Source organism: Camelus dromedarius, chromosome 4 (assembly GCF_036321535.1).
Source record: "Camelus dromedarius isolate mCamDro1 chromosome 4, mCamDro1.pat, whole genome shotgun sequence".
Classification (NCBI taxonomy): Eukaryota; Metazoa; Chordata; class Mammalia; order Artiodactyla; family Camelidae; genus Camelus; species Camelus dromedarius.
Genome location: NC_087439.1, coordinates 45,208,678 through 45,228,383, shown reverse-complemented (window position 1 = coordinate 45,228,383; position 19,706 = coordinate 45,208,678). Strand labels below are relative to the sequence as shown.

Below are 19,706 nucleotides of genomic sequence, written 5' to 3'. Positions count from 1 at the left end.
CATGTGGATATATCCATGCACATCTAACCTAAGGTCCCGGTCTTCCTCTCCATGAGCATCCAAATACACAGAACCCCAGAGGCAAAAGCGGTGGCCTCGAATGATGATAATCACAGATGCATTGATCAAAAGGAAAATCCCTGTTCCAGCACCACAGTTCTGAGAATGCTAAAAAATTAAAAATATATCAATGAACTTCATAATCAAATGGACTTTATAAGAAAATCAAGAATGCCTTAATTAAATGTCTTCTAAATAATTACATGATTATTTTAAAAAATTCTAAATCAAATTCCATACAAGTTAAACTTATAATATCATTCTTAATACTTTATTAATAATACATTAGGAAGAATATGGGTAACGATCATCTAAGAAGGCAATTAAGAGCCACCGCTAACCTAATTCAGAGGCTAGTATCTACGACAGCATAGTATATGACAATTGCTTCACAGCACATTTGAAAGTACAGCAGGGAGAGTAGGGAGAGGAACTGGAACTGCACTTAAGAGAGGTTTTACTCACTTAAATAAAACCTTAGGTGTTTTATTATTGCTGTTGTTGTTGCTTTTGTTTTTACCCTTCTACTAGATTTAAAACACCACCAACAACAACAAAAACAAGATCTTGATATGTATTGTGTATTTAATTCAAAGAGTAGTTAGATTTGAAGAGCCGGCTTGAACGTATATACCACCATTGCCGTGTGATCTGAGATTTGGTTTTCATAAATGCTGTGCCTGTGCTATGGCTTACCAGTACACATTCACAGTAACTTTGTTGCTTGCAGCAAAGTCCTTTCAGGCATACAAAAGTACCACAAACAAGGCAAACGGCAGGATCTTTAGGAACCTTGGTGCAGACACTACAGGTTTTTCTGTGGTAGTACTGGAAGATGGTGTTATAATTCTCAGGCAACTGTAGTAGGTGTGGTAATTTCCATCTTGACTCTTGGATAAGCAAGGCCTAAAACATTATTCAAAAATATTCATTAGTCCTATGTATTTCAGTCACTAGCACAAAATATTTACTTTTTAAAAGGACTTTTTTGTAAAGAAGGGAAAATCTGTCTCCAAGAATGTGGCTTATTTTCTTTATTAACACTCATCCTATTTCCATTTACAAATGACTAAAACAGTACTTTCAACAATTATCATTCTCTATTTTAATGTAATCTTCAATTACAACACGATGTAGGATTTTCGACTAAGTAGCCTAAACCATTTAAATTAATTATAACTTTAAAAGAAAAATATTAAATATAACTAAAAACTAAGCATGCATGGAAAATATATCCAGATGTACTTGTTTTTAAATATTCTTAATGCATCATTTTAAACAGTTACACATTTTTCAAAACCAAGCTTTGACTTTTCTCAGATAAACAAACAATTCATTGGTTTTTTCTTTAGGGAAGATGATGGATATAATTCATTACTTCTATTTCAATACTTTATAAACTAGAGATTCCTTCCTAGAAGATGAAAAATCTTACACCTCAAGCTGGTAAAGATCTTTTGTATCCGTAAGTGCTGGGGCTACAACTCTTTTCATAAATTTCCTGCAATTAGTATGAAAAAAAAAAAAACCCAAACCCCAAATTAATTAAATTTCCCTACAGGATATTTGTTCATTTTTTTGCAGTTACATAAAAATACTGGAAAAAGTACTGATTCTTTTTCTAGATGCTACTTCATTAACACTTAAAACAAATAAAATGCCATATGAATCTATTATCTTAAGAAACTGTATAGAGGCTGGCAATTCATAAGGTGATCATCTCACATTATTTACAGCCATCATACATCCAAATCAACACAGTAACTAAGTATCCAGCTTGGTGTTTATCATTAAGTTCATGGACAAAGCGGCCATGGAAGCAAGCATAAGGACATTATATGAGCTTACAATATGCTGTGTGTCAGTACTCGGTGCCCAACCCTGGACTCTAAAGACTGCATATTCTGTAATCTGAAAAAATTACTGCTCTTTTAAATAATGAACTGCTTTGCTGATGAATTTCTAGATGGTACCAGTTAAAAGCAAACACCTATAGATTGAGGTATATGTGCCTACAGAATGAGGTATATGAGATAAACAAGCAACCTGTATATAGGGCGATCATTCTCTCACAGATGGAATGCACAGGTCTGGGAAGGGGGTGACATCTCTCATAATTAGACTCAAGAATTGAGTTTTTAATTTTTGTTTCCATGCTATTCTGGATTCTTCTGTGGTTTTAGTACCATCCTAAGGAAGCTATGTACTATCCTCCATCAGGAGATGTAACAATAGTTCCACTGAATGAAAAACTAAAGACCATTCTAGGTTCCCTATACCACTAGGAGGGGAAAAAGGAACAGCTTACAGCATTGTCTGGAGGGAATGACCCTATCAAGAGGAATAGAAATAGTGCTGATAGCAGTATGTTTGGAACTTAGAAACACCCCGCCCTCTCATGTCCCAAACTTGAAAGGTAAAAATTTAATAAAAACTATCACAGCCTTATATAGAAGCATGACAGGACAAATCACCAAGCTTCCACCTCTCAGAATAAAGTTTGGGTCACATCTTTGGTCAAACAAATCCAACCAGCTAAGGTGCTGGTCAAAGAAGGTGAAAGAACAAAGTCATATATTTGACTGTGTATTAGCTACAACTTTATAACTAATTCAAAATGTTCTTGCTTGTTGTGGCATATACTTTTGCAATATTTTTCATTCTCTTTTCCTTTCTCCTACAATTGAATTCAGAGTGAGTAGGTGCTAATTAAAAATTTCCAGGCTATGGACATCTCACAGAGCCTGTGGATTCAGCTCAATGATATAACTACTGGATGTGACTTCAGGTTATGTACTTGGGAAATGGTGGCTGCACCTGTGGTTGTAAATGGAACAGTTACATCACTTTGAACAGGGGAAGAAGTGAAACTCTGTGAATGAGAAGAAGGATGTTTCTGTGCTGGGGAGGTAAGATATGAAGGTAGTGGGCCATTAGTGTTCACTTTTTCCAACCTGCCCAACAACCTCATCTACCTTCTTATATTAACAGAATTACAACTTATGTTGGAAAATAACCTTTTTCCCTGCTGCATACAGGTCTGATGGGGCTGCCCCATCACAAGATCTTGCTCCATCACAGGGGTGTAAATATGATGCATATTAGGCCAGCCTTTCTCTCTCCCAGGAATCTGAATCTTGAGCACACATATGAGAAGGAAAGTGGTTGAGGTAGAGTCATGTAGCGGGAGCGCTTCAGAGGACACAGACCAGAGGTTTGCAATCAAACCGTCTATTTGCAACCAAAGAATCTCAGCTGATACAAAAAAATAAAAGCAGTAATCCAGACTATCTTTCAAGGGAAATTCTTGCACTGTTCAGTTCAAATCACTGTTTATCTTGCTAAGTCTCTCTATTCAAATGTAAAGTTCCTGGTAAAGAAAATCTGGCTGACAAATAAGAGTCAACATTGGAGATAGAACAGAATGAAGCAGGGACAAGTGCAGGGATGCCGTTCACACGGGGATGCATTCAAGTAACTGGTAAAAATTCTGCATAAGTAGAAATAAATAAATGTTTACTGTTCTGACTCTAAAACATATAATTATTACTCAGTTTTACAAAAAGCTGGTATGTATGTTCTACAATTATACCAATCTCTTACTCCAAGACGTTCCTCATAGGTTTTCAGACACTAAAATATAACTTCAGATTACAGCTATAATCTGTGAATAAAGCAATTACTAGACAGGAAAATATTTTTATACATAATACACAAAGTTCAATTAACTTCAATATTCCTTTCTTTTTAAAACTGGTATAAAATGAGACATTATCTCTTTAAGAATTTCAACAGAAAATGAAGAAAAACAGAGACACTTACTATTTATGCTTATCTTGCCTGTATTAGTCAGTCAATGTTTTAAGAATTAAGTCTAGTGACACCTCCACCTGAAATAACTTATTTTTTTCATTGTTCCTTTGATGTTAAATGAAAATTCTCATTTTTCCTGAAACTGGTGCCCCTTTTATCAGTTCTACTTCTGCCAGTGACATTAGCCCACTATTTAATTGTTTCACGAGTATTTATTAGCTGACTAGTCTGTATCAGGCATTTTCTAGGAACTAGGGATTCAATGATAAACAAGAAACAATTTTTGCCTTGAGGAGCCCCCATTCAGACACATAAACAAGCAAAAGTGATAAACACAGCAACTCAGGAACAGTGACAAACTACTGTCATATATAATAGAGGGAGGGTATTAGGACTGTAGAGGAAGATGGATATCAGACAAAGCTTTACAGAAGAGGTAACATTTATCTGAGCAAAGCCTTCACAGGTAATTAATTCAACAGGAAAAGGGTAGGAAGATTGCTTTAAATAAAAGAAATAAGCAACAGGACAGATGTTTAAAAATATATACCACACTTAAGAAACATTCTCTTGTGGTTTGAACAAGGTGGTGGCAGGGAAGTGGTATGGAATGAGGCCAGAAAGGCAAGTAAGATGGTAAAAATCCTTGAATGCCGTGCAAAGACTTCCTATCTTTCTCCATAGCCAATGGGAAATCCATCACCAATGATATTTAAGCAGGAGCAGGTTCCCATCAGAACTATGTATACTATTGTATATTATTTTGATAGTTTGAGTTCAAGATCTTAAAGTCATGTGCATTTAGTCATCACGTCCTATATATTCTTCTCAAATGTCTCTTACATTGGTTACATTCTAATTTCTACTATCAAAACAACAGTCCAGATTTTCTTTACCATCTAAATAATCTCTAGCTTCCCTCTCTCCTTACTTCAATTTACCTACCAAAAAGCCACTAAAATTACTTCCCTAAAACCCTACTTTCATCGTATTATTCCATTTCTCAAAAACTGTTCAAGCTACAGAAGAAACTCTGAGCACCAAACTATGGCACTCAAAGCCATCCACTGCTGTCTCCATTCTACTCTTCCAGTTCACTTACCTCCAATGCAACACCTTCACCAATCGAGCTGGCAGCATACAGCCAGCAAATTTTAAAGCTAAAGACATGACTTTTTAGATCTGCTAGCCCAAATCTTTAATTTTTATGTGATGGTTCTCTTTCTAATAAGTTTACAAGTTTTTCGTCTATCTTAAAATTCCTTTGCATCTTCCAAATCAGTGCTATAACTATTTAAAGTATTCAGTAAAAACCTGATGACCTAAACCAAACTAAAAGTAACATACTAACACTTTAGCTTTGTTAACTGAACTATTTCTGCATTTATACTCATAAACAAATATTAATTAAGCAAGCCATTTAAGCCATTTTTCCCAAATAAGACTTTAAGTTTATTAAAGTTTAATAAACACTGACAAGAACAGATGAACTTCAATTTTAAATTCCTCATTATTCTCTTACTTATTAGCATATCACCACTATAGCAATTGAGTATTACTCTTTTCACATACCTTTCCTTGTTCTGCATGTCTTTCAGTAAATGAATTTATCTCAAAACACCACTGAGATATAATATCAAATGCTGGAACTGGCCAATCCAGACAGGAGGCACTGATGAATGGATGTTCTGTTTGGTAAAATGTTGGCAGAAGTCCCAGGCAGCTGGAAAGAACTGAAAATTCTTCTTCTTCCTTTTAGATATGAAATAGAAAATTCTCAAGATATTTCAACATGAATATTTCCCATTATAGATATTTAAGTGTCATTCTCATCAACTACTTTTGGACAGTAAGAAAATTTACTTAACTGAGTCAACTAAATTAAAATGAAGGGAGTAAGAGGAGCAAAGAAGAGAGAGAAAGTTTCATAGCAGTTACATCCAATATTCCCACAATAGTTGTCTTTGAAATTTAGCTCCTAAGTACCAGAGCATCTGCTTCATGTACACATTTATTTTAAAAAGTGTAGTCACGTATCTGACAAATACAGTCTAGAGAACCTAGCTACTGCTCCATGAAAGCAACTGCTAATTTGGGGCAAAGGGAAAGTGCTTTTTGGTTAAAAAGACATAGACTGTCAGTGTGGATAAAGAACAACAGTGAAAACATGGAATTCACAATAGGCAGTGCTAAATAATTTGCCTGGACCTTGAATGAGTATGAAATAAAGTCAGTTTTTAAAAAAGGGTGGAGTTTTTAAAAACTTGAGAGATCTAAGTGCCAGGCAATCTGAAGCTCTACTCAGTAATAAAAGAACCAGAGAAATCGGTGATCCAAGGACTAATATCCTAAAAGTGCACTCTTAAAGGAGTTTATTAGTCTCGTAAACACCAATATATATTCCCCCAACTCCCTTTTACTTAACTGAAAATCCATTCGGGAGGCTAATTGTTCTACTCCCCCAGTATGCTTCTTTCTTCTCCCTTGACTCCCACATATTCAACTAGCTGTCAGACTGACTATACTTCAACTAAAAAAAAATTTAAAAAAACCCCAAGGAATCTAAACTATTTAATGCAATGGTCATTTATTTAAGAGAGAAGGAACAATCAACGACTTAATTCTGATATAACACATGCAGGCTTCAAAGACCAAAAATACCACTGGTAAGTATCTTAATTCTCACTTCAAATTCCCTGGAAACAAATGGCAGATAACGTAAGGATCATAATCCTATAAACACAATTTGATTTACTTACCTTCTGGTTTCCTACTCTGTCATTTCCTTGCCTACCCACACTGATGCACAGTTTTACAAAATAGATTAAGCTAGTGATAATTCATTTATCCAAGTTTTAACTGGCTACAAATTGAATATTCTGCAATTCTAAAATTACATAAATGCCACCATGTCTTCAAACAACCACCCTGATGGCCAATATAACATAACATTTTTTAAAAAGGATATTAAAAGCCAATGGTGATTAGTGATAAATATATCAATATGATAAAAATGATAAATATATCAATATGAATACCGTATTCTGTTCAAGTACTGGGCATTTATTATCACAGATTTAATCCAAAAGTCCTCTAATATTAAATATTAGTAATATTATCATAAAAATGGGTGGATGCTAAAAAAAAAATCCCAAATAACAATAGTAAATATTCTAAATATTTACTCCTTTGAGTTAAACTAACATGCATGACAGTTCTGCACATAAATATTACAGTATATATCAGTATATATTTTAAAAATTAGCTAATTGTTTAAAAAACAAAAGGCTCACTACTCTCTATCCCAAATTATACCTGGCAGCTAGGTAAATCTTCCCCAAAAAGGTGGTGCTGAAGAAGGCTGGTGATTCTGAGGAAAGGTAAGCAGAAGTCTTGTAAGTATTTTTCCATGGATTCAGAAGACCAAGCAACTGGGCTAACCTAAAGTTAAAAAAGAAAATTCGAACAATTCATTCCATAATAGACATAGCTTAAAAATTACATTCATACTGGCAAGAAAACCCAAATTTTTAAATAACTACTATATCTGGTCTTAGAGAGAGCATACCATTGCACACTCCTGAGTTCCTTCTTCATGGTATAACTTTCCTTTAGACAGTTCACTTATCACAAAGCTCAGTAATACTTCATAAGACTTTTCTGCATCACATATATTCTGGAAAAAATTAAAAATTAGTTCTACCAGCCACTGAAAATTACAAAAACATTTACACTGTAAAGAAGACTTTTTAATGAGTACAGTATAATTGTGATTACATTATTTTTCAAGCATATAAACTTCAGTTTTTCAAAACCTGTGTACAATAGTACATGTCTGGATTCACAATGCAATTGGGTATGTTATTAAAGCTATTCCAATACTTCTTTAAAAGACAGCATATAAGTTACATAATGTGTAAATGAACATATGTAAATCATGTATTTTGTCCCAGTAATTCTCACTCTTGGAATTTCTTCCTAAGGAAATAATCTAAAAGCAAAACAATAGTTACATGAACATGACATTCACTGAAGTACTATAATAGTTGAAAATTAGAAATAACCAACAAAAGTTAAGCAGTTACCTAAATTATGATGTATCAGAATGTTTTATAGGCAGTAAATATGACAAATTTGAGCTACATGAAAAAATAATATCGTGTGAAAAAAGCCAACAGAAGTATATATACATTCATTATAGTGGTGCAAATCACACCTGAATGAAATATAATATGGACCACAAATTTTTTTCTTTTACAATTCCCTCAAATTCCTTGAACAGGATTTATTAAAACAATTTAATGAAAAAATAAAATAAATTATTACACAATTACAGATAACATTAAATAACAGTCTACTAATTAATCTTTTTGACTACTTTTTATAAGGAAAAATAATGGCTATTAATTTAAATTTATTTCCATGAGGTTTTTATATATAAAGAGATACACTTTTAATATTCCCTGAGGTATTAAAAGTTGTTGCAAATTACAGCAAAGTATAAATGACAATAAGTAATAATTTCGTTGTGATGTTGCTTGTGGTGGTAACGCTATTCTATTCATTACCTATACTTTTTAAATAGTAAAGTACAAGAATTAAGTAAACACTATGGGATATAAGTTTATCTTGAATTTTTAAGGCACTTGTAGTCAGGACCACAGAACTTGTTATTTGACGATTTCAGTCTTTCTTTCTCATGTATTATTGTGCTCTCTTCAACTACACTGTAAATTTCAAAATATCAGGAACTATGCTTCATATTTTCTGTGTTCCCCTCTGCATAACAGAAATCTAAGCAATAAATACCTGCTGACTAACTGATGGAATTTATTTTTGTAATGGAGTTTCTGACCTTGGAACTTGCCTAGATGTACTTTATTTAAAAGTCAATTCTTTACATTATCTTTAATTTACAGTTTTGCTTGCTGTCCTTCACACAGCCATATAGTATTATCATGTCCTGATAAACTATAAAAAGTCCCTGACTCTGCAACTGCTATCCTTATATCATGTGACTTATCCCACCCTTGCCTAATTAATCAACAGGATGATCACTTGCCAAATATGATGAACTATAGGTTACATATAATTTGCAAGAATTAATATCCCAATGAATATCTTTACAGTGACATATTATGGTTTAAAATTGATTTAATCAGAGTAGTTCTTAAATAGGCAACTCAAAAGAAAATATTACCATAATTTTGTTGCTTACTAATCAATGTGAAATATTTAAGATTCTGAAAACACACAATTCAGCCAGAAGTCTAAATTCAATATACTCTTTCGGGTAGAAGATTTACAGAGCATAACGACAGAAGAGTATTTCAAACATAGTACTTTCCAACTTATGGGGAAAATATCTTCCAATAAAAACAAATGATACCAAGATCACCCAAGTAAGTTCCTGAGTGATAATCAGCTTTTAAATTATTATTATCAAATACATTTTAAGTACTTCTTCTACACATAGCAGGTACTAAATCAGATCAGAAAGTCTCATACAATATAGTATTCACTGTTTTGTACTGAAAACTCTTCTCATCAGAATAGTATTAGATAAGAAAATAATTTTATTTCTTACATAAGAAGCCTTAGGAAGCCATATTTTATATAAGCAATACTTGAATAAAGGAAAGAGTAGGCTCTCTGGTAAAGTTTAAGAAGATAAGCTTTAAGGAGGAAAGCTTTTTACTTTAAGAAGAGGATTTCTGAGACTATGGATGGAAGACCCAGAGTCATGATCAGAAGAATCTTATGGGAGAAGTGGCAAAGGTATGGGTGTTAAATAAAGAAAAGAATTAAGGATTGAGACATGCAACAGATGTTGCGTTGGGTGGATGCTTTGTCTAAATTATAGTGCTTCTTAAACTTTTGGGGGTGACAGTCCCCTTGAGCATATGCTGGATTCTATGGTCCTACTCCCCAGCAAAACAAAACAAAACAAACAAGAGGGAAAGGACACCAGATTAAGAAATCCTGGTATAAATATTCTTTTAACAGAAATTCCACTAGCCAAAAGAACACAATTTACACTAAGTATAATGATTTTTTCAGTAAAACCAAACCTCATTATCAAATTAACTATAACATCCCTTTGAAAAATACATGGTACCTGTGTATTTTATTTTACCAGATTAGATCTGTTTTCATTGGAATTATCATACCTAAGGATAAGGAGCTACAAGGATGAAATGAATGAGTGAGAACAAAAAGAAGGAAAGAAGAGAGTGAGAGAGAGGGGGAAAGAAAGAAAAGGAAGAAGAAAAATTTTTAAAGGAGGATGAATGATACAGAATATCACAGTGATAAATTTCATTATTTAAAAATATTACTGTTGCTATTATTTACAATCTGCTATCTAAATGTTCAGATCTATTGTAGAAAAAGCTAGTTAAGTGGCAAACCAACTTACAGAATATTGTAATTTTTTGTTTTCATTCACTAAAGCAGATTATATGGCTATAAATTTCTAATTTATGTTCTGACAAAAATCTGCCTCATAGTAAATGTTTTATTAAGTATTTTTAAAATAGCTAACAATTAGCAATTTGAGAAAGAAAACTGAAAGAACAGTTACCTAAGTTACTTCATGTTCCTTCCATCACAGATTTACAAATCTTGTCAGTAGGTCTCATTTTAGTGAAAAATCAGATGAATAGATTTAGACTCAAATTATATTAGAAAATGTTTTAAAGGTTTACTTTTTCATGATTAGACAACTTACTAAAGAAACATATTTAAACAGTAACACAGCATATAAACCTGTTATACTTGATTTGAATACTAACAACCCAAATATCAGATTAGAGTACATCTAGAGAAACTGAAAGAATTTAGAGAAAAGAAAGATAACTGCAGAAGACAAAGTTATCCAAGAATCAACTAGGAACAAGGAGGAAAAATCACTGAAGGAAAAGACAGAAATTCTTTAGTTATTTAGACTAACAGAACTTTAGAAAGGGAGGGGCCCTTATAAATCATATGTTCCAAACCTCTCATTTATCTATGAGAAGACTGAGGTTCAGAGAGTTTTTATGTCTTGACCAAAAAAGTAGTATCTCTATTTAGTGGCAGAAACTTGTCTTAGCACTCAGGTTCAATGGCCAACAACCAGTATCTCTAAATTAAGATAAAACAAACTTTGTAATGATACTATATTACATTTTTGTACACATAATCATGATTTGGGAGTAAACTAGTGATAAAAGTAAAGCTATAGTGAATACATTTCATGTATTCATAATTGGTTTTCTCTCCTTTGATACAAGTGGGTATGATTTTAACAAAAATTTTTCAGTGAGGATTAAAACCTCTTTAAGAGTCTACAAGCCAATCAAAAGGTTCAATTTACACTATACTTACTATTTTTTCCTATCAACTTCCTCAAATAAACACAAAAATCTTTGTATTTTATCTACCTCTAAGCCAAATTACTCTCTCACTCAGTTCTATGGTTCCATAGTATCTCATTTGTTTCCAAGCCACTGAAAATATTTAGATTTAACTAAACTTACATAATTTTTCTGAATTGTTCACATAATTTTAACTTAAAGAGAATGTAAATTTGCTTACATGGGGAAAAAGTAATTTTTAAAGAGGTATAATTAAGGCTAGCATTTTTAAATCTAGAAGTAGTGAATCAAAAATCATCCTTGGATTGTGATTGGGGATGGGGCAAGAAGAAAAATGACAGATAAGTAAAACAGGTAAGTCTACATGCATTTTATTACTTGCTGTGTTGATACAATTTTTCATAACTTCTCTAAGTTCAAAGTTTGCAGCAAAAGCGAAATAAAACTGCCCAATATAAAGAGAAAAAGGCCATGGTTTAGAGATAGATGCAGGAGACCTCACTGTACAAGGAAAACATTTTTAACTTTTTAGCCCAAAGGTGCTCCATTTCCAATTAAAATACTGTTAATAACTCATTTTGCCTTTTGAACACCTAATCTCATTCACTCATATCACCAATTTCAATGAATTCGCCAAACGACTGAATGACAAATTCAGACAAGACACTAACCTTTTTGAGAGCCCCCGTGTGTTTCCAGGCTGACCTATCTTCCTCATTGCATTTAACTGAAACTGCCACGAGAGCTTGCGTGTACAGTAGGGTAAAAAGCACCTTCACAATGCAGGTGAAGTGGTCTACAAGAGAAAGAAAAGATCATTATTTCTTGGGAATCTAGACATTTTTTACTGAAGATAATTTCACAAATATATGCCTTTCCTTGCATGTGTAGCTGGTTTTTGTTCAACACTTAAGTGATAAAGTAATAATGTGACATTATATTTGCTATCCAACAGATCTGAAACTATGAAAGCTAATTTCCTTTATTCATGTATATAATATGAAAATGAGAGGCATTTAGCATAGTGGAAAGTGCTCTGTTTTAGAAGACTAGAATGCTAATGCCACTGAATCTCAAAACAGTTGTGTAACCTTGGCAAATCCTGTTACTAGACATCATGTGCTTAATAACAATATCTGCGAGTCTGAGTGTTTAAAACCAACACTTAATCTGTTTCTAATATGATACATATCTTATGAAAAATAATACTATACAATATAGATCTTCTAAAGTAAAAAAAAAAAAAACACTCAAATGTTTTAAGTACTCTAATTGAATTTGAAAATTATAACAAGGCAAAAACAGTAGTAACAATACATAAAATGCCTGGTAGCTTCTGGCACATATTAGATACATAACAAATGGTAGCTCAATCATCATAATTAACATTTATATAACATTTAATTAACATTTCTAATAACTTAGAAAGTTTCTTCAAATGTCTCCTTTCAATCCTCAAAAGTCTCAACTGGACAACTGAGCTTCAAAAAGGTGTGCCTGTGGTAACAAAGCTATTAAGTGCCCAGGTCTGAACTTGCATCCATACATATCATTCAGATTCAGTATTCCTTTTATTATACTATGCTACTCACCTAGTAACTGGTTACTACCATTTAATCAGTTGCTAAATTCAGACACTTGTAGACATCCTTGATACTTTCCTACCTCTCTCTCCCCACATTAAAACAATTACCAAATTCCGTCAACTCATTTTAAATATCTCAAGTCAGTTCTAATACCCTGGACCATACTTCTATCCTTTCTTGCCTAGATCTATAAATTCCAGCCTAAGTAGCTGTGTTGGGGGACCCAAGACCTCTTCCAGATTTGATGACTCACTGGGAAGACTCACAAAACTCAGTATACAGACTTATGATTTGTTACAGCAAAAGGATACAAAATAAAATCAGCAAAAGGAAAAGGCATATTGCGTGAAGTCCAGAGGAAAATTTCAAGAGTCCTCTCCCTGCAGAATCACACAGGATGTACTTAATTCCCCCAGCAATGTGTTGTGAAAGCATGTGTAAAATATATACCAGGGAACCGTGTTAACAGACTCAGTGCTCACGATTTTTATTGGGAGCGGTCACACAGAAACCACCTGCCTAGCATAGACCAAAGTTCTAGGTTCCCAGGAAGAAAGCAGATGTGTTCAGCATAAACTACATTTGTACAGTTGAGGCACAGGCAGCCACTCTTACCTGTGGGACGGTGGAAAGCCTCCCAAAATCAAAATTCCCAGATACCAGTCAAAGGCCAGCCTTGGAAGTAGGACTTTCAAAGGACGGCAGTCAGGCCTTCTTTGTTAACTCTTCTCTGCAGTGGTTTATCTGCAGTTACCCCTTAGCCCTCTGTAATCTTTTGTTTGTTTGTTTATTACAGAAAGACTGATCTTTTTAAAAGAAATATTTGGCATCCTTACACTGGGATCTCTATGCAAGCTTTAACACTCCCTCCTCATGGCCTGGCTAACTCTTAAATCAGTCAGCTGACACCTTAAAAGTCACGCCCTAAGGAAAATCTTGCCTATTTTAAATTTGTGTTTTTGTGTGTGAGCACTTGTACATGCATACATGCACACACATGCTGTCTCTAACCATGTTGATGGGTTGGGGTGGTAATTTAATATAAACTGAGCCAGTTAGAGTACCTATCTAGGATTTTTCTAACTGGAGGTAAAGGGGTGTAAAGCTGTGAGTCTGGAAATATGAGAAGCCATGCTCCTGGTCTATGGCAGAGACCGTCAAAGGCATGACTGAACAAAGCAGAGCCACAGATCCACAGAGAGAAGACAGACCCAAGATCACAAGAACACTGCCATCTGAAACCCTGGTTCTGGTCATCCCTAAGAATACCAACTCCCACAGTTTGGGTACGTGAGTCCAAGAGTGCTCTTTCTTTGTGCTTATAAGCTAGCTCTAAATGGATTTCTAAATATCCTAACACCTAGGTACTTAACATATGCCAGGATATAGACAGTAAGGACTTAGTATTTGGATAGTGAGAGAGAGACAGACAGACAGTTGTGTGTATGTACAAGGTGTAATGGGAGCAAATAGGAGAGGGAACTATATAGAATAAGGGTAGGGCACAGAGAAAAATTAAAGCCTCCTGCCCCGACGAGGAGAGTTAGTCTTTAACGAAGAGAAGTAAACCATAACAAGAAAGGCAATGATGGGATGAGGCAAGGAAAGGGGATTTCAGACAGAGGAAGTCATTTGGACAAGGATCACAAAAAAGAGCTCAAAGGTTACAAGAACTGTAAACTGTCCAGTGTAACTATAAGTAGTGATCACTGAGAGATGAAGCTAGAAAAGTAATCTTTATGCCGAAGACCAAAGGTTGTAAACTGTAGGCTATTTGTCTGAATGCAGCCTGCAGAGATGTTTGGTTTGCCTTTATCCAGTTTTGTTTTTAGTTACTGACATTCAAAAATAGGGTATTTCTTGTCAAAGTCCAGAATTCTACTTACTCTTAAAAAATAGGATGATTTGACAACACTGGGCTCACATTCTTACATGACAATTATCTGGAGCTGAGTGGTAAGCTTCCTCTTTGGCCAAGTGTACATTCTCTAGCTTATCACAGTCCCCCACTCCCAGTTATATCAAACCAAAGGCAAGGAGTCAATAGATAACATTATCGTTAAGAACTAATTTAGGCTATGAAGCCAAATTGTCTAGATTTAAATTCTGACTCTTGTGATCTTAGGCAAGTTAAACACTGCTTTTATTTCTTCATTTGTTAAATGTAGATAATATCACCTACTATAAAGGGATTAAGTGAAATACTGTGTAAACACTTAAATGCTTAAAATAGTGCTTGGCAATGGGCAATCAGTAAACATCTGTTGTCATTAACATTCCTATTTACATTACTTTGATATCTATAAACATTTGATTTGTAGCATCTAGACTGGGCAATGAGAAGTAATTTTAAGCAGGATAGTGCTTATAAGCTATTAGATTTAAGCAGGATAGTGCTTATAAGATATTAGATTTGCATTTTAAAACATTCGCTGCTGCATCTTAGAAGAAAGGGACTGAAACAAGACTTGGGCAAGAATACCTATTATCAGATAGCAAAGGTATTCTAGCGTATGTCAAATAAGATGGCCTGATGGAGAGAATGGGTCAAATTAGAGAAATACTTAGATGACAGAAATTATAGGATTTGGTAGGCTTTGGCGGTAGAAAATGATGGTAGTCTCTCGTCATACGAAAAATAGGAGTAGTGCTGACTAAAATGGAAAACAGAGGAAGAGAGCAAGTTTGGACGGAAAGAAAATAAATTAATGTTATATGTGTTGAGTTTGAGGCATGTGTAGAAACCCGGGTCTGCAGCTCACCAAATCTGGAGTTAGAAATTTGGGAATCATGAGAGAATAGGTACAGCTGACACTACGGGAAAGAAGGCAAAATTGAGATGGGGTCAGGAACCAAAGAACAACTCAAAGAGTGGTAAGAGGAAGAGCTGAAAGGGTGGTAAGAGGAAGAGCCTTGAAAACGAGTAAAAAAGAGACAGGAGGAGAACCGGGAAAGGATGGTATCACCAAAACCAAAAAACAGTATTTCATGACAAATGATTTAACAGAATGATAAAAGTTACAGAATTTGTCAACTAAGTACAAAAAAATGATTTTAACTAGGAGGTCATTTATATTGCTTAGTAACACCACTCACTTACAGCTTCTTCTCACTGTAAACTACATAAATTAATTTTTACTTAAAAAGAAATTAGCATTTAAAGAAATGACAGCTACTTTAAGCATAATTTTAGCTTTTGTTGTAGCAAAGTACTTTTTAAAAATTACTTTGCTTTGATTACCATAATTTTCTGAAATACTTAACTTGACAGTTTAAAGTCACAGATTAAGTTTAAGTTCTCATATTCACTTATCCATTTAAGAAATATTTATTTATTGAGTAGTTACCATGTGTGAAATCAATGTCTTTTAGGGACTTAAGAAAAAAATAAGTAATCACTCATTTGAGGTATATATTAAGTCAAAAGGTTCCCATCTTCCAAGGTAACAAAGAGACCAAAGCCCTTCAAATACAATCAAAATTCAAAAAGGAGAAAATGAACTGGACATCTATTCTCAATGTGTTTTTTAACGAACTAAAAATCTACCATCAAACTACCTGAGGGTAAACAAAGGAAGATCAATACTTCTTTGAAATGCCTTAGAAGCAGAGACTTTAAACAATGGCACAGATTTTAAGTTTTATAGTGCTACTGAATGACAAGGAAAAAGGGGCAGGATGGTTGGGAGATACTGCACTTTCAAGGGCTCAATAATAAAAGCTTGCTCCTATTGATCACATGAGAAAAAGAGTTTATCAGACAGAAATATTAGCCTGGAGCTCTTTAAAAAGTGAACTTTTCCTTAGAATCACAAACTAAAATATATTCTTTACTTCCTATTCTAAGTTGCTGTGAGGGTTAAACTACTAGTAGATGGCACATTTATCTCATCACACTATTTTAGAAGATGAAGTCATCATTTTGTTACTAATACTTAATTCATCACTGTTAAAAACCTGAAACATCATAATTCATAAAATTAAAACAACTTTTTAAATAGATATCACACATAAATCTTTGTTCCTATTTCTGATTCTTTTTCATCCAAAGATTCTAAAAAAGGAATAAATAGTTCAAAGGATACTGACGTCAAGCTGAGACGACAGCTTGACTCTGGAATTATACAAACAAAATCTGAGTAAACCAGATCTTCTTCAGCAGGTAAGGCATGAAAACACAAGAAATTTTCAAAAATCAGACAATTAAATATTTAGTGAGTACACACTGTATGCAACGGCATCTGTGCTGTGTTTTGCAAGAGTAATCCAGAGAATGGATAATCTCCCAGAGAGATACAGTTCCTCAACAAACATCCATTTATTTACTGGCTTGTCTACAAGTACCAGGCTCAGTGCAGGTGATAAACAAGAAGACAAAGAGGATTCAGATGCTTGCAAGTTTCTTTTCCATAAACTGTTTTAGAGTTAAGGTGATACAAAATGCTTCAAGCTTCTAAAACCCAAAAGTGAAAATCACACAAGTAAATAGGGTATAATCTGAAGACAGTATCAGATACTTTATTCTTTTCCTATAATTACCATGAAGAATTTTTGTAAAAAAAAAATATACTATTCCACTGCTTCCATAAAGCACTCTGCACAGACCTATGCAAACATCAAATCTTCTTAGTCTTCCCTTTTAGGACCTGAGTTACTAACTAATGTGCTCTGATTCTCTTCAAAATGTCTAGTCTACAAGGAAAAACAACTATGATGTGCTTTTTTGTGTGATAAGGTCGAGTTTATTTTCTCTCTGATGAGTGAAGAACCCAATTTATAAAACATTCTTTGCCTTATTCCACAGAGAACCAAGAAAAGATCCCAAGCCCATCCAACAAGTAATAAGGTAGTTAATGCTGTTCCTTTGGGTATACTTCAGGGCAATTGAGGTTTGGGTCTCATAAATTGTCAGCATTCCCAAAGAACATTATAGAAGTGATCACAATGTAAGATATAAAGATTCAAACCAAAGTAATAGCTTTCTTGAATTTCAAAAGAGAAAATAAGCAATTTACCAGAAAATACAACAAATGGATATTTAACACATCCATTCCACAAACATTTATTGAGCATATGATGTATCAGGTAGGCATGTGGGATACACATAATGGTGTTAATCCCTGAGGAACTGAAAGTATAGAGAGAGTGATATTAAAGAAATTCTACTATTATGACAGAGAGACAAGTGTCAAAACAGAACTATGAACAAGTTATTGTAAGAAAGAGAAAAAGAGATATCCAAAAGAAAGGCTTTTCGGAGAAGGTAGCACATAAGGTAAAGCAGCACCAGACGTTATTAAGTGAATAAAGGAGAAATGGCAAGTATTTGAATACGTTCAATACTCTCCTACGTTAAAAACAAACAAAAAATAACCCTTTGAATTACATCCACATATAGCTTGTTCTCTCCCTACATTCATTCTTGATAACTCTCTCTGCTCACTATCTCTATTCGCTCCTTTCTCTCTCATTTCCCATCCATTACAATCTGCAACTGATTTGACAACTACTCAAAAGCAACTTCCTTAATGCTATTCCTTATTATAGAATTATTTGTCTATGACCAAGAGTCCTCAGGAGAATTTATAAATAACTCACTTTTATAGGCCAAAATTCTTTTGAAAATATGGTAAGAGCTATGGAACTTCTCAGAAAAAAATATATATATATACATATAAAATTTTTTCTGTATCATTTTAGAACATTCATGGATTCCTTGAAGCCCTCTAATGAACCCCAAAGCACAGATTAAAAAGCCTTTGTCTGAAGAAGCTATCAAAGACTACTGGGGTCATATCAATAGGACACAGCCAACATGAACCAAACACAAGTTTTAAATAGTCACTATTCTACACTGGAATTAAAAAACATAACATTTGCTACAATCCACGAATTCATAGCAATACTAAAAAACAAAAAGCAGTCACTTTTGGAGAATGCCAAAAAAAAAAAAAAGCCCGCTCATTTTTCTGAGAACTTGTAAATAAAGGAAAAAAATCAAGCATTTAAACTGACTTTCCTGTCTAGAAGTAAACTCACATCTTTATGGTCAGATTAATGTATGATAAAGGAGGCAAGAATATTTGATGGGAGAGGGGGAAAAAAAAAAGAATACACAATGAGGAAAAGACAGCTTGTTTAATAAATGGTGCTAGGAAAATGTGACAGCTGTATGCCAAAGAATCACATTGGATTACTTTCTAACACCATACACAAAAATAAACTCAAAAATGGATTAAAAGCTTAAATGTAAGACCTGAAATCATGAAATTTCCAGAAGAAAACATATGCAAGTACACTCTTTGACATCACTTTCAGCAATATATATATATATATTTTTGGATCTGTCTTGTCAGTCAAGGGAAATAAAAGCAAAAATTAAACAAATGGGACTACATTAAACTAAAAAGCTTTTGCACAGCAAAGGAAACTATCAACATAACAAAAAGGTAGCCTACTGAATGCAAAAAGATATTTGCAAATAATATATCCAATAAGGGGTTAATATCCAAAATACATAAAGAACTGATACAACTCAATATCAAAAAAAACAAACAACCCAATTAAGAAATGGGCAGAGGATCTGAACAGCCATTTTTCCAAAGAAGACATACAAATGGCCAACAGATACATGAAAAGATGCTCCACATCACTAATTACTGGGGAAATGCAAATCAAAACTACGAGATACCACCTTACACCACTCAGAATGTCCATCAAAGAGACAACAAATAACAAGTGTTGGCAGGGATGTGAAGAAAAGGGAACACTCATGCACTACTGATGTGATTGTAAATTAGTGCAGCCACTATGGAAAACAATGTGAAGATTCCTCAAAAAATTAGAAATAGAACTGCCATATGATCTCTCAATTTTACTTCTGTATATT

The 19,706-nt window shown here is 33.8% G+C and overlaps 1 protein-coding gene across 6 annotated transcripts in view; it reads right to left on the bottom strand.

The window, feature by feature from the left end:
- The window catches only part of UBR3 (ubiquitin protein ligase E3 component n-recognin 3), a 185,234-nt gene that overhangs the window by 2,679 nt on the left and 162,849 nt on the right, over positions 1 to 19,706 (bottom strand). For all 6 annotated transcript variants that reach the window (XM_031451614.2, XM_031451613.2, XM_031451615.2 and 3 more), the window contains 6 exons: positions 11,903 to 12,027; positions 7,442 to 7,549; positions 7,189 to 7,314; positions 5,446 to 5,625; positions 757 to 966; positions 29 to 168 (listed from right to left, as the gene is read on the bottom strand). In XM_031451614.2, the coding sequence (XP_031307474.1) occupies positions 29 to 168; positions 757 to 966; positions 5,446 to 5,625; positions 7,189 to 7,314; positions 7,442 to 7,549; positions 11,903 to 12,027 (889 nt within the window). The remainder of the gene's footprint in view (positions 1 to 28; positions 169 to 756; positions 967 to 5,445; positions 5,626 to 7,188; positions 7,315 to 7,441; positions 7,550 to 11,902; positions 12,028 to 19,706) is intronic.